The sequence below is a fragment of the Lipophrys pholis genome (assembly GCF_963383615.2).
Source record: "Lipophrys pholis genome assembly, chromosome: 1".
Lineage (NCBI taxonomy): Eukaryota > Metazoa > Chordata > Actinopteri > Blenniiformes > Blenniidae > Lipophrys > Lipophrys pholis.
In genome coordinates, this window is record NC_137635.1 from 26,462,087 (window position 1) to 26,485,217 (window position 23,131).

The following is a 23,131-nucleotide window of genomic DNA, read 5'->3' on the forward strand; positions in this document are numbered from 1 at the left end:
CAGGGACGTAGTGACATAGGGGCGTAGTAACACAGGGACGTAGTCACACAGGGAAGTAGTAACACAGGGACGTAGTTTTACACGGACGTAGTGACACAGGGCTGTAGTATCACAGGGATGTAGTGACACATGGATGTTGTATCACAGGGACGTAGTGACACATGGACATAGTATCACATGGGCATAGTGAAACATGGACGTAGTATCACAGGGATGTAGTGAGACATGGACGCAGTATAACAGGGACGTAGTATCACAGGGACAGAGTGACACAGGGAGTTAGTAACAGAGGGACGTAGTGAGACTGTGACGTCGTAACACTGATGTAGTGACACAGGGACGTAGTAATACATTGATGTAGTGACACAGGGATGTAATGACACAGGGACGTAGTGACATAGGGGCATAGTAACACAGGGACGTACTGACACAGGGACGCAGTTTCACAGGGACTTAGTGACACAGGGCTGTAGTATCACAGGGACATAGTGACACAGGGACGTAGTTTCACAGGGACGTAGTGACACAGGGCTGTAGTATCACAGGGATGTAGTGACACATGGACATTGTATCACAGGGACGTAGTGACACAGGGATGTAGTAAAACATGGACGTAGTATCACAGGGATGGAGTGACACATGGACGTGGTATCACAGGGATGGAGTGTCACATGAATGTAGTATCACAGGGATGTATTAAGACATGGACATAGTATCACAGGGATGGAGTGACACAGGAACATAGTGACACAGGGATGTAGTAACACAGGGACTTAGTATCACAGGGATGGAGTGACACAGAGACGTAGTGACATAGGGATGTAGTCAAACAGGGATGTAGTAACACATGGACGGAGTGACACAGGCACGTCGTAACACAGGGTCGTAGTGACACAGGGATATAGTAACACATGGACCTCGTAACACAGGAACTTACTGACACAGGGACGTCGTAACACAGGGATATACTAACACAGGGATGTAGCGACACAGGGACGTAGTGACACAGGGACATAGTGACATAGGGATGTAGTGCCATAATGATGTAGTAACACAGGCACATAGTGACACATGGACATAGTATCACAGAGACGTAGTGACACAGGGACATAGTATCACAAGGACATAGTGGCACATGGACGTAGTATAACAGGGACGTAGTATCACAGGGACATATTGACACAGGGACGTAGTGACAAAGGGACATAGTAACAGAGGGACGTAGTGACACATGGACGTCGTTACACTGATATAGTGACACAGGGAAGTAGTGACACATGGATGTAGTATCTCAGGGATGTAGTAATACAGGGATGTAGTGACACAGGGACGTAGTGACATAGGGGCGTAGTAACACAGGGACGTAGTGACATAGGGGCGTAGTAACACAGGGACGTAGTCACACAGGGAAGTAGTAACACAGGGACGTAGTTTTACACGGACGTAGTGACACAGGGCTGTAGTATCACAGGGATGTAGTGACACATGGATGTTGTATCACAGGGACGTAGTGACACATGGACATAGTATCACATGGGCATAGTGAAACATGGACGTAGTATCACAGGGATGTAGTGAGACATGGACGCAGTATAACAGGGACGTAGTATCACAGGGACAGAGTGACACAGGGAGTTAGTAACAGAGGGACGTAGTGAGACTGTGACGTCGTAACACTGATGTAGTGACACAGGGACGTAGTAATACATTGATGTAGTGACACAGGGATGTAATGACACAGGGACGTAGTGACATAGGGGCATAGTAACACAGGGACGTACTGACACAGGGACGCAGTTTCACAGGGACTTAGTGACACAGGGCTGTAGTATCACAGGGACATAGTGACACAGGGACGTAGTTTCACAGGGACGTAGTGACACAGGGCTGTAGTATCACAGGGATGTAGTGACACATGGACATTGTATCACAGGGACGTAGTGACACAGGGATGTAGTAAAACATGGACGTAGTATCACAGGGATGGAGTGACACATGGACGTGGTATCACAGGGATGGAGTGTCACATGAATGTAGTATCACAGGGATGTATTAAGACATGGACATAGTATCACAGGGATGGAGTGACACAGGAACATAGTGACACAGGGATGTAGTAACACAGGGACTTAGTATCACAGGGATGGAGTGACACAGAGACGTAGTGACATAGGGATGTAGTCAAACAGGGATGTAGTAACACATGGACGGAGTGACACAGGCACGTCGTAACACAGGGTCGTAGTGACACAGGGATATAGTAACACATGGACCTCGTAACACAGGAACTTACTGACACAGGGACGTCGTAACACAGGGATATACTAACACAGGGATGTAGCGACACAGGGACGTAGTGACACAGGGACATAGTGACATAGGGATGTAGTGGCATAATGATGTAGTAACACAGGCACATAGTGACACATGGACATAGTATCACAGAGACGTAGTGACACAGGGACATAGTATCACAAGGACATAGTGGCACGTGGACGTAGTATAACAGGGACGTAGTATCACAGGGACATATTGACACAGGGACGTAGTGACAAAGGGACATAGTAACAGAGGGACGTAGTGACACATGGACGTCGTTACACTGATATAGTGACACAGGGAAGTAGTGACACATGGATGTAGTATCTCAGGGATGTAGTAATACAGGGATGTAGTGACACAGGGACGTAGTGACATAGGGGCGTAGTAACACAGGGACGTAGTGACATAGGGGCGTAGTAACACAGGGACGTAGTCACACAGGGAAGTAGTAACACAGGGACGTAGTTTTACACGGACGTAGTGACACAGGGCTGTAGTATCACAGGGATGTAGTGACACATGGATGTTGTATCACAGGGACGTAGTGACACATGGACATAGTATCACATGGGCATAGTGAAACATGGACGTAGTATCACAGGGATGTAGTGAGACATGGACGCAGTATAACAGGGACGTAGTATCACAGGGACAGAGTGACACAGGGAGTTAGTAACAGAGGGACGTAGTGAGACTGTGACGTCGTAACACTGATGTAGTGACACAGGGACGTAGTAATACATTGATGTAGTGACACAGGGATGTAATGACACAGGGACGTAGTGACATAGGGGCATAGTAACACAGGGACGTACTGACACAGGGACGCAGTTTCACAGGGACTTAGTGACACAGGGCTGTAGTATCACAGGGACATAGTGACACAGGGACGTAGTTTCACAGGGACGTAGTGACACAGGGCTGTAGTATCACAGGGATGTAGTGACACATGGACATTGTATCACAGGGACGTAGTGACACAGGGATGTAGTAAAACATGGACGTAGTATCACAGGGATGGAGTGACACATGGACGTGGTATCACAGGGATGGAGTGTCACATGAATGTAGTATCACAGGGATGTATTAAGACATGGACATAGTATCACAGGGATGGAGTGACACAGGAACATAGTGACACAGGGATGTAGTAACACAGGGACTTAGTATCACAGGGATGGAGTGACACAGAGACGTAGTGACATAGGGATGTAGTCAAACAGGGATGTAGTAACACATGGACGGAGTGACACAGGCACGTCGTAACACAGGGTCGTAGTGACACAGGGATATAGTAACACATGGACCTCGTAACACAGGAACTTACTGACACAGGGACGTCGTGACACAGGGATATACTAACACAGGGACGTAGTGACATAGGGATGTAGTGACATAACGATGTAGTGACACAGGGATGTAATAACACAGGGACATAGTAACCCAGGGACATAGTCGCTCAGGAATGTAGTGACACAGGGACATAGTGACTCAGGGACGTGGTAACACAGCGACGTATTGACACAGGAACGTAGTTACACAGGGACGTACTAAAAAAGGGACGTAGTCACACAGGGATGTAGTGACACAGGGACCTCGTAACACAGGGACATAGCGACACAGGGATGTAGTAAAACATGGACGTAGTATCACAGGGATGGAGTGACACATGGATGTGGTATCACAGGGATGTAGTAACAGGGACTTAGTGACACAGGGATATTAGTAACACAGGGACGTAGTAACACAGGGACGTAGTGACACATGGACGTAGTGACACAAAGACGTAGTGACACTGGGACGTAGTGACACTGGGACGTAGTGACACTGGGACGTAGTGACACTGGGATGTAGTGACACATGGACATAGTGACACAGAGACGTAGTGATACAGGGACGTAGTGACACATGGACGTAGTAACACAGAGACGTAGTGATACAGGGACGTAGTGACACATGGACGTAGTATCACAGGGACGTAGTGGACACTTTGGAGCACGAACACAGAAACACAGACCATCAAACAACCAGAGCTCTAAAGCCAAGTCCCTTATATCCTAAAAACACCAGGTGCAGCCGATCACACACTCAGACAGGTGAAACACATCACTGTGGAGAACAGCAAACACACACCGGGAGGGGAAACCACGAAGCCTGAACCCAGAGACAGAAAACACCAGAACAAACATGAACTATGACACAGAGTCTATTCAAAACAGTCCAATAGTTTGTGTCTGCGTTGAGTGATTCTAACTAGTCTGTTCAAGTGAATGGGTCAAGATTAGGGTTAGAGTTAGAGGGTTTGGGTCCAGCTTCGGGTCAGGGTTCGGGCCAGGATTAAAGGGTTTGTTTCAGGGTTTGGTTCCGGATTAGAGGGTATGGGTCAAGATTAGAGGGTTCTGGTCCGGATTAGATGGTTCGGGTCAGGATTCGGGTCCGGATTAAAGGGTTCGTTTCAGGGTTCGGGTCCAGATTAGAGGGTTTGGGTCAGGATTAGAGGGTTCGGGTCTGGATTAGAGGGTTCGTTTCAGGGTCCAGGTCCTGATAAGAGGATTTGGGTCCAGATTAGATGGTTCTGGGTCAGGGTTCGGGTCAGGGTTCGGGTCTGGATTAGAGGGTTTGTGTCAGGGTTTGATTCAGGGTGCGGGTCAGGGTCCGGGTCAGGGTTAGAGGGTTTGAGGTTCAGGGTTAGGGTTTGGGTCAGGGTCAATCTGTGGTTATGCAGGTCAGAGTCACAGCATCACAGGACGGATGTTTCACCTGAGCGTCCAGGTCCGGCGGCGTTAGCCTCAGGTAGCACAGAGCCCAGCCTGTTCAGAACATCTTTCACCTGAAGATGTTCACTCGCTCACTCAGTAGGTTTCAGCACGCGGGTGAAGCAGTTGGAGCTGCTCCTCGCTCCACGGCGATGACGGGGAGATAAAAGGGGACCACGGCCCTGCAGCTGGCTCTTTGTTGCCACGTCTCTCTCAGAAAGATAAAAGGTGCTTGTTTGTCGGCCCGTCTTTCACTGAGCCACACACCGGCGCTGCTCCAAATGGGCTTTTAAACTGATTGGGTTTGCTCCAGAACCTCGGCCGGCTACAAGTGCTCCTAAATCTTAGAGGTGAAGTCCGTCTTGTTTTTATTACTGAACAGAAGTAATTGGCATTAAAATTAGTTAATGAGCTGGTGATGTGGGCGGATATCCTCTACATCATCGGCTGGAAGCAAAGAGAAGCTTGGTGTGTATAAATACACTCAGGATGTTGTTCAGGAGAAAACCAAGACGTCTGGTTGGGATAAATTGTGGTTTCCTGTAATGTTGAATCAGTACTCAGTAATGGTGGTCTGATCACAGAGACACAGTAATAAATATTACTGGCACCTCTGTGGGAAGACGAGAATAAAGGAGACATTCAGGGACTATTTTCAGGAGAGCGCAAACCCTCAATATTGATCATAGAAAAGACTAAAAACTCAATGTGCATTGATTTGAACTATTGAAACACATTATTTTTTCATTTAACCTTCAGTTCACCAGGTGAGCCGTTCAGAACAGATTCTTGTTTCCAAAGAGTGTTTGGTTCTGTTTGGACTATTAGGTTCTGTTCTGTTTGTATTGTTATGTTCTGCTCTGTTTGTACTGTTAGGTTCTGCTCTTTTTGGATTGTTCTGTTCTGTTTGGATTGTTAGGTTCTGCTCTGTTTGGACTGTTAGGTTCTGTTTGGACTGTTAGGTTCTGCTCTTTTTGGATTGTTCTGTTCTGTTTGGATTGTTAGGTTCTGCTCTGTTTGGACTGTTAGGTTCTGTTTGGACTGTTAGGTTCTGCTCTTTTTGGATTGTTCTGTTCTGTTTGGATTGTTAGGTTCTGCTCTTTTTGGATTGTTAGGTTCTATTTGGACTGTTAGGTTCTGTTTGGATTGTTAGGTTCTGCTCTGTTTGGACTGTTAGGTTCTGTTTGGACTGTTAGGTTCTGCTCTTTTTGGATTGTTAGGTTCTATTTGGACTGTTAGGTTCTGCTCTTTTTGGATTGTTATGTTCTGTTTGGATTGTTAGGTTCTGCTCTTTTTGGATTGTTAGGTTTTGTTTGGATTGTTATGTTCTGCTCTGTTTGGACTGTTAGGTTCTGTTTGGACTGTTAGGTTCTGCTCTTTTTGGATTGTTATCTTCTGTTTGGATTGTTAGGTTCTATTTGGACTGTTAGGTTCTGCTCTGTTTGGACTGTTAGGTTCTGTTTGGACTGTTAGGTTCTGTTTGGATCGTTAGATTCTGCTCTGTTTGGATTGTTAGGTTCTGCTCTGTTTGGACTGTTAGGTTCTGTTTGGATTGTTAGGTTCTGTTTGGACTGTTAGGTTCTGTTTGGATCGTTAGATTCTGCTCTGTTTGGATTGTTTGGTTCTGCTCTGTTTGGACTGTTAGGTTCTGTTTGGACTGTTAGGTTCTGTTTGGATTGTTAGGTTCTGTTTGGACTGTTAGGTTCTGTTTGGATCGTTAGATTCTGCTCTGTTTGGATTGTTAGGTTCTGCTCTGTTTGGACTGTTAGGTTCTGTTTGGACTGTTATGTTCTGTGTGGATATGTTGGTACTAAAAGAGGTCAATGCTTTTCATTTCAATCATCTCCTAACTCTTCATGTGTAAACTGCATCTTTCATTTAAGGTGAAACATCTTTAAGAAAAGTGAATCTTATTTCTCGTATGTAAATATTTCAAACGAGATGAATTTAAAGGCTTTGGTCTCGTTAAACCTTCCTTGTTAAAAGTGAAAGATATGTTGTTGTGATTGGAGGTCTGTTGATCCGTCAGCTGATCATTCCGCTCCTTTGATCATTTTAAATGTTCTTCTCCTTCCAGCTTTAGTTCATGATAAGCTCCTGAGTGAGGAGGAAGCTGAGGGAGGAAGCTGAGTGATAAAACTGAGTGAGGAGGAAGCTGAGTGATGAAGCTGAGTGAGGAGGAAGCTGAGTGAGGAAGCTGAGTGAGTAGGAAGCTAAGTGAGGAGGAAACAGATTGATGAAGCTGAGTGAGGAGGAAGCTGAGTGATGAAGAAACTGAGTTAGGAAGCTGAGTGAGGAGGTAGCTGAGTGAGGAGGAAGCTGAGTGAGGAGGAAGCTGAGAGAGGAGGAAGCTGAGTGATAAAACTGAGTGAGGAAGAAGCTGAGTGAGGGAGCTAAGTGAGGAGGAAGCTGACTGAGGAAACTGAGTGAGGAAGAAGCTGAGTGAGGAAGCTAAGTGGGGAGGAAGCTGACTGAGGAAGCTGAGTGAGGAAGCTGAGTGAGGAGGAAGCTGAGTGAGGAAGCTGAGTGAGGAGGTAGCTGAGTGAGAAGGAACCTGAGTGAGAAAGCTGAGTGAGGAGGAAACTGATTAATGAAGCTGAGTGAGGAGGAAGCTGTGAGGAAGCTGAGTGAGGAGGAAGCTGAGAGAGGAGGAAGCTGAGTGATAAAACTGAGTGAGGAAGAAGCTGAGTGAGGAAGCTAAGTGAGGAGGAAGCTGACTGAGGAAACTGAGTGAGGAAGAAGCTGAGTGAGAAAGCTGAGTGAGGAGGAAACTGATTAATGAAGCTAAGTGAGGAGGAAGCTGAGTGAGGAGGAAGCTGAGTGAGAAAGAAGCTGAGTGAGGAAGCTGAGTGAGGAGGAAGCTCACTGATGAAGCTGAGTGAGGAGGAAGCTGAGTGAGAAGGAAGCTGAGTGAGGAGGAAGCTGATTGATGAAACTGAGTGATCAAGCTGATTAAGAACGAAACTGAGTAATGAAGCTGAATGAGGAGGAAGCTGAGTGAGGAGGCTGAGTGATGAGGAAACTGAGTGAGGAGGAAGCTGAGTGAGGAGGAATCTGAGTGAGGAGGAAGCTGAGTAAGGAAGCTGAGTGAGGAAGCTGAGTGATTAAGCTGAAGTAGGATGAAGCTGAGTGAGGAAGAAGCTGAGTGATGAAGCTGAGTGAGGAAGCTGAATGAGTAGGAAGCTAAGTGAGGAGTAAACTGATTGATGAAGCTGAGTGAGGAGGAAGCTGAGTGATGAAGAAACTGAGTTAGGAAGCTGAGTGAGGAGGTAGCTGAGTGAGGAGGAAGCTGAGGGAGGAGGAAGCTGAGTGAGAAGGAAGCTGAGTGATAAAACTGTGTGAGGAAGAAGCTGAGTGAGGAAGCTAAGTGAGGAGGAAGCTGACTGAGGAAGCTGAGTGAGGAGGAAGCTGATTGAGGAGGAATCTGAGTGAGGAGGTAGCTGAGTGATGACGCTGAATGAGGAGGAAGCTGAGATATGAAGCTGAGTGAGGAGGAAGCTGAGTGACAAGGAAGCTGAGTGAGGAAGCTGAGTGAGGAGGAAACTGATTAATGAAGCTGAGTGAGGAGGAAGCTGTGAGGAAGCTGAGTGAGGAGGAAACTGATTAATGAAGCTAAGTGAGGAGGAAGCTGAGTGAGGAGGAAGCTGAGTGAGGAGGAAACTGATTAATGAAGCTGAGTGAGGAGGAAACTGATTAATGAAGCTAAGTGAGGAGGAAGCTGAGTGAGAAAGAAGCTGAGTAAGGAGGAAACAGATTGATGAAGCTGAGTGAGGAGGAAGCTGAGTGAGAAGGAAGCTGATTGATGAAGCTGAGTGATCAAGTTGAGTAAGGACGAAACTGAGTGATGAAGCTAAGTGAGGAGGAATCTCAGTGAGGAGGAATCTGAGTGAGGAGGAATCTGAGTGAGGAAGCTGAGTAAGGAAGCTGAGTAAGGAAGCTGAGTGAGGAGGAAGCTGAGTGAGGAAGCTGAGTGAGGAGGAAGCTGAGTAAGGAAGCTGAGTGAGGAGGAAGCTGAGTGAGGAGGAATCTGAGTGAGGAAGCTGAGTGAGGAGGAAGCTGAGTAAGGAAGCTAAGTGAGGAGGAATCTGAGTGAGGAAGCTGAGTGAGGACGAAGCTGAGTGAAGACGAAGCTGAGTGAGGACGAAGCTGAGTGAGGAGGAAACTGAGTGAGCAGCAGCAGGGAAACACTGTGGAGTCATTTCAGCACCATGAAGCAGACCAGGATCATGGATCAGGAATCTCTGCAGGTTGGAAATTTCCAATCTGTGAAATACGTTGGTATCGGAACCCGATCCCGGATTGGCCCCATCACTAAAAACCACTAGCCCGTTCAGTCAAGGCAGGTCGATGATTCAATTGCCCGAGTAAAGCTTTTACTTGCCCCGGACGTTCGAGCGAGCCTTAATGTCGAGCCCTGATACAGTATTTTTTTTCACAGGGTGGGGGGAGGGTGGGAGATGTGGCTCCCCCAGCACCTCCCTCTGGGGTCTCACCCCGGCTCGGGGTGAGTGTGGCTGGAATACGGGGGGCGCGCTCCCTCGGGCGTGGCGCTCGTGGGGGGGCTGGGGCGCGGTGCTCCTTCCCCATTCGCTGTTGAATTAGTGGAGGATGGGATATCGCGGTGGCCGGGTGGGGGCCCGGCTGGGGGCGGGGGGCATCACTCCTCGCCAAGTGTGTGAGTGTGTGAGTCTGTGTCTGTGTGGGGGTGGGGGCTGGGGTGGGGGTGGCTTACTGTGTGGGGCTGGGGTGGATGTGGGTGTATCTCACAATATTTCCACTCCTCATGAAAGGTGCTTCTGAAGTTGCTTGTTCTCTGTCATCATTTGCTCAAACACTCAAAATCATGTTCCTCTTTTGTTGTTGCTTCTTTGTTAATTCATGTTCCTGCTTCATGTTCCTGTCTAGATAGAGCTGCTCAGGCTGGTTAATCTAGGAAATCATGTTACTGTCTAGATAGAGCTGCTCAGGCTGGTTAATCTAGGAAATCATGTTACTGTCTAGATAGAGCTGCTCAGGCTGGTTAATCTAGGAAATCATGTTCCTGTCTAGATAGAGCTGCCCCGGCTGGTTAATCTAAGAAATCATCTTACTGTCTAGATAGAGCTGCTCAGGCTGGTTAATCTAGGAAATCATGTTCCTGTCTAGATAGAGCTGCTCCGGCTGGTTAAGCTAAGAAATCATCTTACTGTCTAGATAGAGCTGCTCAGGCTGGTTAATCTAGAAAATCATGTTCCTGTCTAGATAGAGCTGCTCAGGCTGGTTTAATGTAATAACAGTTGTAAAGTATTTGGATCAGTGTGATAACTGCAAATAATATATGTAGCACAAACAAGGGTATTGTATGTTATCCCCCCCAACTTCTCTTCTCTTCTCCCCCGGTCGTGTACAGCAGCCATACCAACTTCTAATAAAGCAGCAGCAGGAGGAGACTCCAGGTCTCTTCCTGTTCAAGAACAAAAACTGTTCTGACTCCAGAAGGTTCTAGATCACATCATATTGTTTGGTCAAGCTGCCGAACAGGACAAGGGGAACAAAAAAGAAAAAAGAAATCTCTGCAGGTTCGATCGGAAATTTCCGATCCGTGAATTACGTTGTTATCAGAACCCGATCCCAGATCGGATCGGCCCCATCCCTGAAAACCACTCGCCTGTTCGGGCAAGGTGGGCAGACGACATGAGCAGGACGCGCAAGTCGTCACGTGAGCAGTCAAATCGCAGCCCTTGCGATTAGAAAATCCTATCATCTCGATATTATCGCAAATGCAGTTCAGCCCGATCTACACGCCACGGATAGTTTAACCAAGCAGCATTTCAGATGTACTGCGGGTTAGGGTTAGTCATTAAAGGGTTATGGTTAGGGTTAGTCATTAAAGGGTTAGGGTTAGTCATTAAAGAGTTAGGGTTAGTCATTAAAGGGTTAGGGTTAGTCATTAAGGGTTAGGGTTATCATTAAGGGTTAGGGTTAGTCAATAAAGGGTTAGGGTTAGTCATTAAAGAGTTAGGGTTAGTCATTAAAGGGTTAGGGTTAGTCATTAAAGAGTTAGGTTAGTCATTAAAGGGTTAGGGTTAGTCATTAAAGAGTTAGGGTTAGTCATTAAAGGGTTAGAGTTAGTCATTAAAGGGTTAGGGTTAGTCATTAAAGAGTTAGGGTTAGTCATTAAAGGGTTAGTCATTAAAGAGTTAGGGTTAGTCATTAAAGGGTTAGGGTTAGTCATTAAAGAGTTAGGGTTAGTCATTAAAGGGTTAGGGTTAGTCATTAAAGAGTTAGGGTTAGTCATTAAAGGGTTAGGGTTAGTCATTAAAGAGTTAGGGTTAGTCATTAAAGGGTTAGTCATTAAAGAGTTAGGGTTAGTCATTAAAGGGTTAGGGTTAGTCATTAAAGAGTTAGGGTTAGTCATTAAAGGGTTAGGGTTAGTCATTAAAGGGTTAGGGTTAGTCATTAAAGAGTTAGGGTTAGTCATTAAAGGGTTAGGGTTAGTCATTAAAGAGTTAGGGTTTGTCATTAAAGGGTTAGGGTTAGTCATTAAAGAGTTAGGGTTAGTCTTTAAAGGGTTAGGGTTAGTCATTAAAGGGTTAGGGTTAGTCATTAAAGAGTTAGGGTTTGTCATTAAAGGGTTAGGGTTAGTCATTAAAGGGTTAGGGTTAGTCATTAAAGAGTTAGGGTTTGCCATTAAAGGGTTAGGGTTAGTCATTAAAGAGTTAGGGTTAGTCATTAAAGGCAACTGAACAGGAGAAGTGAAAGCTGCTGTCTGGTCTCAGTGAATGGATCCATGAGTGAGATGGCGCTCAGGTGTTCCCTCTCTGGGATCTCACAGTCTTCAGTGTGAACTTCACCACAAGAGTTGACATTGTGAAGCTCACAATCTGTCGTCTTCGCCTAATTAATAGCTTCTGATTTGCTTCATAGAGGAAATAAAGTATTTCCATGCATTCAAAGTGTCAAAGCAAAGTTTTCAAGTGACAGAACTTTCTGTGAGAAGCTTTTCCTCTTCTCCCTCCGTGTGCATGTTTCTTTTTCTTTAAATATGCCAGTGAAAAACATGTTTGGGGTTAATGGTGACTTAAAAGACCCAGCAGCCCCACGGATGCAGAAACGAGGAACCCCAGTCCCAGCAGCCGAGAGGCCGTCGGCCTGAGGAACCCCACCAAACCACGGGGAGCTGGTCCTTTTTGCAATATGGCATCCACTAACAGACAAATATTCATTTAAATAATATTTAAAGCCTCAAGAAAAGGTGATCATTTTTCTGTGAAGTCAATCAATTGCTGTTTTTTTGGAGCAGTAATTCTTTCCAGTAAAAAGTATTCCATCAAAGGATTCTGCCACTGGTTCATGTTAAGAGCTGATTATTTTCTTAGCGATGGTGAAAGCAACAAGTAGTCGATGTGTTAACTTGTTTGTGATCTCAGTTGTAGTGAAGTCACCAGTGAGACACACGCTGGACACAAATCTTCCTCTAACATCAGATTGTAGAGCATCTTCCTTCGCACACATCAGATTTTAGATCATTTGCATCTTCCTCCTCTAACATCCAGATCATAGAGCATCTTCCTCCTCTAACATCCAGATTCTAGAGTATAGTCTCCTCTAACATCAGATTATAGAGCATCTTCCTCCTCTAGCATCCAGATTATAGAGCATCTTCCGTGCCTAACATCAGATTATAGAGCACCTTCCTCCCCAAACACCCAGATCATAGGGCATCCTTCTCCTCTTGACTTCCAAATTATAGAGCATCGTCCACCTCTAACATAAGATCATAGGGCATTTTCCTCCTCTACCATCCAGATTATCGAGCATCTTATCCTGTTAGCATCCAGATTATAGAGCATCCTCCCCTCTACCATCCAGCTTATGGAGCATCTTCCCCCCTTTAACACCCAGGTTATAGAGCATCTCCCTCCTCTAAAATCAGATTATAGTTTATCTTCCTCCTCTAACATCAGATTATAGAGCATCTCCCTCCACGAACATCCAGATTATAGAGCATATTCCTCCTCTAACATCAAATTATAGAGCATCTTCTCTTCTAACATGTATATTTTGAGCATCTTCCTCCTCTAACATCAGATCATAGAGCATCTTCCTCCTCTAACATCAGATCATAGTGCATCTTCCTCCTCTAACATCAGTTTATGGAGCATCATCCTCTTCTAACATCAGATTATAGAGCATATTCCCCCTCTATCATCAGATTATAGAGCATCTCCCTCCACTAATATTCAGATTATAGATCACAGTCCTCTAATATCCAGATTATAGAGCATCTTGCTCCTATAACATCCAGATTATAGATCATCTTGCTCTTCTAACATCCAGAACATAGAGCATCTTCCTCCTCTAACATCAGATCATAGACAATCTTTCTCCCCTAACATTAGATTATAGAGCACCTTCCTCCCCTAACATCCAGGTTATAGAGCATCTTCATCCCTTTAACATCTAGACCATAGAGCATCCTCCCCCTCTGCTATCCAGATTCTAGAGCACATCTCTCCCGTTAACATCCAGATTATAGAGCATCCCCCTCTAACATCAGATTATAGAGCATCTGTTTCTAATGTTTATAATTCACATTGAAATGTAAATGTTGGTGACATTCAGGTCAAACCTCTCATACTGCTTTAAGGTAAACTGGAATTTAATACACAAAGAAGTTACATTGGAGCCTCAGAGCATTTATGTTTAAGTCATTCTGAGAAGAAGTTTGATTCAATAAGTGAGTTTTACAATCATTTCTAGGTAAACAAAGCTTCTACCAATAGTGCTTTTAGCTTCAGACATCTTAGCTGCTCCAAAAATACACTATTGAGTATATTTGCAATAGTAATGTAAGTATCGGATCGGGATAGTATCGGTATCGGCCTATACTCAATTCTGAAAGATCGGATCGGTATCGGGGACATAAAGTGTGATGGGGACGTCTCTATCTAATACCATTGATGTTTTTTGTGACGTGGGACCGGCCCGGTGGTATTTGTGATATTATGAAGACAAAGCTCATTAGAACGACTCCCAGTCCTCAGGTGTCCACAGTGGAAAGACTTGGATTGACACGTTCACTTTGACTGTTGTTGTTTTGTGCTCTACATATCGTGGTGGCTGCGTGCAGAGTATCAGAGTATCGGAGTATCAGAGTATCAGAGTATCAGAGTATCAGAGGACGAGTGCTCTCCAGCCCCAGGAGGTCTCCAGGCTCTTACTCCTGGGGGGAGAGCAGCTGTTTCTGGAGGCGTCCTCAGGACAGGGAGTGATACATCTAAAAGCTCTGCGTTATCGGTCCACCTCCAGCAGCCTCTCTGCGGCTGATCACCAGCAGCACAATGGCTGGTTCCCAGAGTGGAATCTGTGTGGACGATATGGAGGCTCTCCTCTCTCTTCTCGGTGCTATTTCTGAATCAAAGTGCTCGTAGTTCATCTATTATTCAGTCTGTTTCACTCCACTGTTTCTCTTTCTGTTTTCACCTCCAGCATTTAGTCTGGTCCCACATGGTGGAGCTGCTTTATTTCTGGACTCTTGCTTCCTCATGCTCTCCTGGCAGAGCTCCACCAGGCCATGCTCAGAGACGAGCGCAGCCTTTCCTCCGCCCCGCCGGACTCATTATTGATGAGTCCGTCACAGCAATCGGTAGAAAAGCACTTTCCACCACCATCCGAGGCAAACCTTTGTCTGTGTACTGACAGAAAGCAGAGAGAGAACATGCAGACTCCACGGAGAACGATCCTAACGGGGAACCAGCAGTTATATTCAGAGTTTAGTTTGAGACACTTTCCAGGAAACACAGAGGAGCTGATTGAGGGTCGCACTTCATGGAACTATTGTTTTGTCCTCAAAACAGGTTTTTAAAAAAAACAGGTTCCAGACAAAAGGAATTTTAAAATGCTGAAATGTGGACGGACAAAACCGCAATGTCATGGCCCACTTCTCGACCTTTAACCCTGCCTCCTCGTGATGTCATGGCCCACCTCTCGACCTTTAACCCTGCCTCCCCGTGATGTCATGGCCCACCTCTCGACCTTTAACCCTGCCTCCCCGTGATGTCATGGCCCACCTCTCGACCTTTAACCCTGCCTCCCCGTGATGTCATGGCCCACCTCTCGACCTTTAACCCGGCCTCCCCGTGATGTCATGCATAGACATTATAAAGGAGAGACGCCTCATTCCGTGCTGGACAGCGATGCAGCGTCGCCGCCATATTGGATGGGACCTCCTGCTCTCGGCGAGCAGCAGAGTCAACAGGAGTTAATGCAGAACGAGCAACTTTGCTCATGTTTTGTTTACAAAATCTTAAAGAAGCTGAAGAGAGCCGACCAGTGAACCTTTCTCAGCCTTTCTCTGAACGTGAACCTCAGTCTGATGATTTATATATATTTGATATTTTGCATAAAGCTGTGAGCATCATGACTCTGCTCTGATTAAAACCTCTCCCTGGTTTCTGTAACTCTTGTAGACATACTCACAACCTCTTTTTACATGTTACAGATAGATAGATAGATAGATAGATAGATAGATAGATAGATAGATGTGTTATTGTTGTTTACACATGTGTGTGAGAGATCGAGAGCCAACTCCAACTGATCAATCAAATTGTTTCTTAATTTATACATTTATTAATATGCCATATCATATGTCTTTGTGAAGAAGCATCAAGCACATTTTTGTGTGTGAAAATTCAGTGAGTGATGATTATTATAGTTGGACTAACCCTTCCTCAGTAGAAATAAATGGACTTGAGGCGGGGGTGACCCATCCAAGATGGCTTCCAGCTGCAATGTCAGCTCCAACAGGCAGCACAGGTCAATGAGCCGTCTCCGTATATTATGCCTGTGATGTCATCACCCACCTCTTGTCCTTTAACCCCGCGACCCTCTCTGTGATGTCATCACCCACCTCTTGTCCTTTAACCCCGCGACCCTCTCTGTGATGTCATCACCCACCTCTTGTCCTTTAACCCCACGACCCTCTCTGTGATGTCATCACCCACCTCTTGTCCTTTAACCCCGCCTCCCCCTGTGATGTCACTTAGATGCATTAAGCTACTGTCTTTAATAAGGTACATTCCTGAATCGCTTTTCACACATTTAATCACATTCACTCATTCACACACACACGGAGGCTGCTGCCAGCATTGGGGTTTAGTGTCTCGCTCAAGGCACATCGGCACAGGGATCGAACCCTCAACCTTCCGATTGGGAGATGACCAACCAAGCCATAAGGCAGATGATCAAACTATTCCAAGGATTAGCAGGAGTATTCTCTGTGTCTTCTACTCCATTTCTGTGGCAGAGTTACGGTGCCCCCGGAAGGCCTGGCATGTGTACTACATGTGTACTACATGTGTACTACATGTGTACGACATGTGTACGACATGGTGTTGAGCTGTGCTCGTAGTGACGTCCTGCAGGAAATGTGCTGATTTCATAATGATGAAATAATAGTCAGGAGTTGATCAAATAAGAAAAGAAAAATGCAGAATGTGAGATGATCAGTGTACAGTTGAAACTGTAAGAAAAAACAAGAAGATACAGAAAAGAACACAAGATCTAAGAAGGAAGCGACACAGAAAGCCAGAATGAAGAGCAGAACAGTTGAGGAAGTAACAGGCGGTGCGAAGCTCTGAAGATAGGAAGCCACAGTTTGTTTGTTTGTGAAGGATCCTAATCAGATGATGCCTCAGCTCTCAGCTCGTCTTGCAAAAACGCACAAACATATGGAAACACTGAGGCAACAATACGTACATTATACACACAAGATTGTAAAATATAAGAGTGGGCAGAAACACATCATGAAGCAGATTTCAGATCCACAAAACAAAATCACAGATTAAAAAAAAAAGATTATTCTGTCGGTCTGTGAATAGATGAGGACGTACGTCCTGATCAGAAGCTCCAGGATTTTGTTCATGGAAAGTCGTGTTCGTCACATGGTGATGGATCACCACAGCTGGGTGGTCAACTCTCACACACACACACACACTCCCTCACACACACACACACACACTCCCTCACACACACACACACACACACACACACACACACACACACACACACACACACACACACACACACACACACACACACACACACACACACACACACACACACACACACACACACACACACACACACACACACACACACACACACACACACACACTCCCTCACACACACACACACACACTCCCTCACACACACACACACACACACACACACACACACACACACACACACACACTGAAGCTAGTCTTGTTATCGTTGCTCTCTGAGGAAATCCCCTCCCCTGGACTGATGAGGCCTCAGAGGAGTCCCTCATGCTGTTTCCTTTTCCTTCTCATGCAGCTCCGTCCCTGGAGTTGTCATTTGTATGAGTGTGATTGGACGCTGGCGGCCTGCGCTGGTGGCCTGTGCTGGAACCTGAGTGTCCCCTGGCTGTGGTTAACTGTGCGTTTGTCTTTGTTTTTCTGGTCCACAGAATGACACCTGGTCCGAGCTGTACTCCTTCGCCGTCTTCAAGGCGATGAGCCACATGCTGTGCATCGGTTATGGCCGCCAGGCCCCGGAGAGTCTCTCAGACATCTGGCTCACTATGCTCAGTATGATCGTCGGAGCCACTTGCTATGCTGTTTTCATCGGCCACGCCACCGCCCTCATCCAGTCGCTGGACTCCTCCAGACGGCAGTATCAGGAGAAGGTGAGCCACCGACTCCGCCCTCATTCACTGCTCCTGTTTGCTTATTAAAACCCTTAAATGGCCCTGAAAAGGAGGTTTGACGACTTGGAGACACTCATGAGCAGATGAGAGGAGGAGCCGAGTCTGTGGGTGGCAGCTACTTATCTACGTATGATCTCCTTATGACCTCCTTATGATCTCCTTATGACGTCCGTATGACCTCCTTATGATCTCCTTATGATGTACTTATGACCTCCTTATGATCTCCTTTTGATTTCCTTATGTTGTACTTACGACCTCCTTATGACCTTCTTATGACCTCCTTATGATCTACTTATGATATCTTTATGACCTCCTTATGACCTCCTTATGACCTCCTTATGATCTACTTATGATCTCCTTATGATGTACTTATGACCTCCTTATGACGTCCTTATGACCTCCTTATGATCTCCTTATGATGTACTTATGACCTCTTTATGATCTACTTGTGATCTCCTTATGACCTCCTTATGATCTCCTTATGACCTCCTTATGATCTCCTTGTGACCTCCTTATGACCTCCTTATGATCTCCTTATGATCTCCTTATGATCTACTCATGACCTCCTTATGATCTCCTTATGATCTACTCATGACCTCCTTATGATCTACTTATGATCTACTTATGATCTCCTTATGACTGCCTTATGATCTCCTTGTGATCTCCTTATTATCTCCTTATTCTTGTGCCTGCCTCTTTAAGAGTTGCTTTTGTCTTTTCCAGACGACTGGACTCGTCCAGTAAATGCAAAGACAAAAAGCAAATGGAAAAGAGAAAAACAGGAGAAGCATTGACAAAATGGAAAAAGCAAAGACAAGATAGAAAAAGAATATGATTATTACCTTTGTATATTTTTGTATTATTGATTCTCTTTACCCGGCTACCTCAGCTGGTAGAGCATGAGACTCTCAGTCTCAAGGTAGAGGGTTCATGTCCCACGCCGGGCGCCACCTTCCTGTGGGCTCTCCACAATTCTTTAAACTTTTTCATATCTGTCAACCTTTTTGAAATGAATTTTTACATTGAAGTGGATGGAAAAACCTTTCAACTTACCTTTAAACTCCTTCAACTTTGAACCCCTACAGGTTTGTCATACTTTCAGCAAAAGACTTGATTTAACTTGTCCTCTATTCAGATGTGTAAGCGTCTTTTTTAGATCTTAGACCAATTTCAATCTGTGAGCCTTTACGTTTGATAAAGTTTTTAGCCATTTTTGGACTTGAACATGGGTTAAACTTTTAACATAGGAAAAGTTAGAGTGGGTGAAGCTGTCCAATGTCTCTTTCTCTGCTCATCAGCACTCAGGCGTGTGTGTCTCCTGAGTGGGTATCTGTTGCCAGGGTCCCTAATCTGCCTGGCAACCTCTCATGCTTTAAAGAGGCAGTGCTGACTCACACACATTGCAGGACACCACATGACAACACACACACACACACACACACACACACACACACACACACACACACACACACACACACACACACACACACACACACACACACACACACACACACACACACACACAAATGTTAGCATGCTAATGCGAGTTAGCATTGCTGGTTCCCAGTGTTGTGCCTGAACTCGTTCAGTGAACGTTCGTTCATGAACTCGTTTATATTTTGGGCGAACGTGAACTGAACGTTCTGTATTTCTGCCTGATGAACGTCACTGTGAGCGGCGCTCATTCCGGTGTTAGTGAACGGCGCCCTCACAGTTCAACAGCAGCCACCAGAGTCGCACCGCTGCATGCGTCATCAAAATGCGAAGCATCGCGGCAAAAACAAACAGAAGACAGCAGCACCACCTCAGACTCTGCCTCCACCATTAATACTTCATCTTAGTATGGTTACCGTACTTTCTGGACGTTGTTTTTTTTTTACTTGCTTTGAACCCGAGGACGACTCGGCTTTTTAAGGGGTAACAAGCTTCATGCTGCTGATACTGGGTGATGCGTTCAGGTGCATCACGTATCTCCGACATTTCTTTTCCTTTTTAAATTTGGTGGGTGCGGCTTATATCCCAGTGCTCTCAAATAGTCCGGAAATCACGGTACTTAAGGTGTAGGGGTGTGACGCTGCAGCTGCTACTTGTGTGGACCGAATGGGGGGCAACAACGAGGAAATGCCAGTATTCTGAGGGTAATAGCTCGCTGCAACATATTGGAAAAAAAGAACTATGAACTAGTTCATTTTTGGAACTGTGAATTTAGTTCAAAATGTTGAATTAGGAACTATGATCTGAACTAGTTGATTTTAAAATTGGTGAACTGAACTTTGAACTAGTTCATGTAGAAACTGAACTTTCCCAACACTGCTGGTTAGCATTGTTAGTCGTGTGCTAGCCAATTAGCATGCTAACACAAGTTAGCATCACGAGTTAGCATTATGATTTAGCATTGCGAGTTAAAATCACAGGTTAGCATCGAGAGTAAGTGCAAGGTAACTCCTGTTCGTAATGTTTTTTCAACTTTGTTTAAAACTTTCAGTTTGAAACTTCTTTTAAACTTTCAGGTTTAAACTTTTATTCAAACTTTTTCTCAACTTTGGTTTAAGCTACCATCCATCCATCCATCCATCCATCCATCCATCCATCCATCCATCCATCCATCCATCCATCCATCCATCCATCTTCTCCCTCTTATCCATTTCCGGGTGGTGGTGGTGTCAGTCTGAGCACCGTCACCCAGATCACATTGACCCATTAAGAACCTTCCTGCAGGTGGAGAGCCCACAGGAAGGTGGCGCCCGGAGTGGGACATGAACCCTCTACCTTGAGAGTCTCATGCTCTACCTAATGAGCTGGACGGGGGACGGTTTAAGCTACCAGTTTTAAACTTATTTTAAACTACCCGTCTTTAAACTTCTTTTTAAACTTTTTTGTAAACATTGCTTTAAATTACTAGTTTTAAACTTTTTTTAAACTACACGTCTTTAAACTTTTTGAAACTTTTTCTTAAACTTTGTGTTAAACTACCAGTTTTAAACTTTTTTTTTTACTTTTTCTTAAACTTTGTTTTAAACTACCAGTTTCAAACTTTTTTAAACTACCCGTCTTTAAAAATTTTCAACATCCAGCCTTTAAACTCTTTTTAAACTTTTTCTTAAACTTTGTTTTACCAGTCTTTAAACTTTTTGAAACAGTCTTTCAATGTTTCTTTTCCAACTTAACTTTCAATTTTGTTTTAAACCACCACTTTAAAACTTTTTTAAAACTTTGTTTTGAACTACCACTTTTAAGCTTCATTTTAAACTTTTTCTTAAACTTTATTTTGAACCACCACTTTTAAACTTTTTTTAAACTACCAGTCTTTAAACTTCTTTTTAAACTTTTTCTTAAACTTTGTTTTAAAATTCCACTTTTAAACCTTTTTTAAACTACCAGTCTTAAACTTTTTGAAAACTTTTTTGTTACTTTTTCTTAAACTGTTTTGTAAACTACCAGTGTCAAACCTTTTATAAACGACCACTCTTAAAACTTTTTTTTAAAAACATTTTCTCCAGGGCTCCACATTAAGGACTGTCCAAACGTCCGGGGCTTGTAAAAGCTTTGCTCGGGCAAGTGAATCATCTGCCCACCTTGCCCGAACGGGCTAGTGGTTTTTAGGGATGGGGCAGATACGAATTTAATTCTTCCCTTTAAATCATTAATGCAGTACTTGTATATAATAAAGACAGTGTTTTCAACTATTCTAAGGTAATTGAAATGACTGTGTTAATGTGTAAATAAATTAAATATGTAAATGAACTCTGATAGGCTAAATGTTTCAGTACTATGTCAGAACCTGCATGGATACTCTCATGGAAAGAAGTTAAACTGTAAAAATAATTTGTAAAATCCTATTATGTTTGTCTAATAATTTTTAATTGGAGTCAAATATACCTCAAGTTTATTCAAACAACAATTCCAGAAACATTTTACAATGGATTTATTGGTGGAATTCAGACTTTTCCCAAGCTTATAGAGTTCCATTAAACTTTGGACAAGTACAAAGATGTTAGCACTCACCCTGCGCATCACATTTGGTTCCTGTTTGTGAACAAGCCTCTGCTTCTCAGTGACAGGAGCTCTGTCTCCATGGCAACATACACTGCTGCACCTAATCTACCTGGTAACACACACTGCCCCTTTGATAAAGTGGACATGTGATGTCATGGTTTACCAGCCAGTGCTCTCTCTCACACACACACACACACACACACACACACCAGCAGACTGTGTGTGTGTGTGTTTTCTCAGTGGATGTTGTCATCAAGTCAAATCCATGTTATGGGTTGAGTGGGAGGAAGCTGGAGCAGTAAATCCCCCCATAGTTCAGAAAGCTGAATGAGATCCCAGACACAAGGTTTCTTCCTTGTGTGAGTTGGTTCTGTGTGCGATCAGTCCAGGAAAGGTTGAATCGGTTCCACGGACTGACGCAGACCAGATTTCAGTAATGACTTTTAAAACCCTCTGGTACGTTTCCTCTTTTGCTTTGTCATCAGTCATCCGCTGATTTTCATTGTGAAACACATGTAATTTAACTCCATCCCTCTATTTATCAGAAATAATGCATTTCGATGAAGGGATGACAGAAACTGACAGCAGCTCTTCTTATTGTGGTGAGCCGAGCCGAGCCGAGCCATGTCGAGTCATGCCGACCCTCTGTGGTGGGAATGAGTCTCCTAAATCCTTTCCTTAACTCCTGTTGGAAGCCTAAAGGAGTTAGGAAAGGTGTTAGGAGACTGCCTAAAGGAGTTAGTGAAAGGTGGTAGGAGGCTTCCTAAAGGAGATAGTGAAAGGTGTTAGGAGGCTTCCTAAAGGAGTTAGTGAAAGGTGGTAGGAGGCTTCCTAAAGGAGATAGTGAAAGGTGTTAGGAGACTTCCTAAAGGAGTTAGTGAAAGGTGGTAGGAGGCTTCCTAAAGGAGATAGTGAAAGGTGGTAGGAGGCTTCCTAAAGGAGATAGTGAAAGGTGGTAGGAGGCTTCCTAAAGGAGTTAGTGAAAGGTGGTAGGAGGCTTCCTAAAGGAGATAGTGAAAGGTGTTAGGAGGCTTCCTAAAGGAGTTAGTGAAAGGTGGTAGGAGGCTTCCTAAAGGAGACAGTGAAAGGTGTTAGGAGGCTTCCTAAAGGAGTTAGTGAAAGGTGGTAGGAGGCTTCCTAAAGGAGTTAGTGAAGGGTGTTAGGTGGCTTCCTAAAGGAGTTAAGGAAAGGTGTTAGGAGGCTTCCTAAGGAGATAGTGAAAGGTGTTAGGAGACTTCCTAAAGGAGTTAGTGAAGGGTGTTAGGTGGCTTCCTAAAGGAGTTAGTGAAAGATGTTAGGAGGCTTCCTAAAGGAGTTAGGAAAGGCGATCATGTTGTTGTGACAA

General features: G+C 44.7%; 1 protein-coding gene across 1 annotated transcript in view; it reads left to right on the plus strand.

Annotated features, from left to right (window-relative positions):
• Window positions 1–23,131, plus strand: part of LOC308119559 (potassium/sodium hyperpolarization-activated cyclic nucleotide-gated channel 2) — a gene marked incomplete at both ends in the record, with an annotated part of 79,919 nt that overhangs the window by 33,480 nt on the left and 23,308 nt on the right. The window contains one exon of the mRNA XM_080479639.1: window positions 17,551–17,769. Coding sequence (XP_080335765.1) covers window positions 17,551–17,769 — 219 coding nt within the window. The remainder of the gene's footprint in view (window positions 1–17,550; window positions 17,770–23,131) is intronic.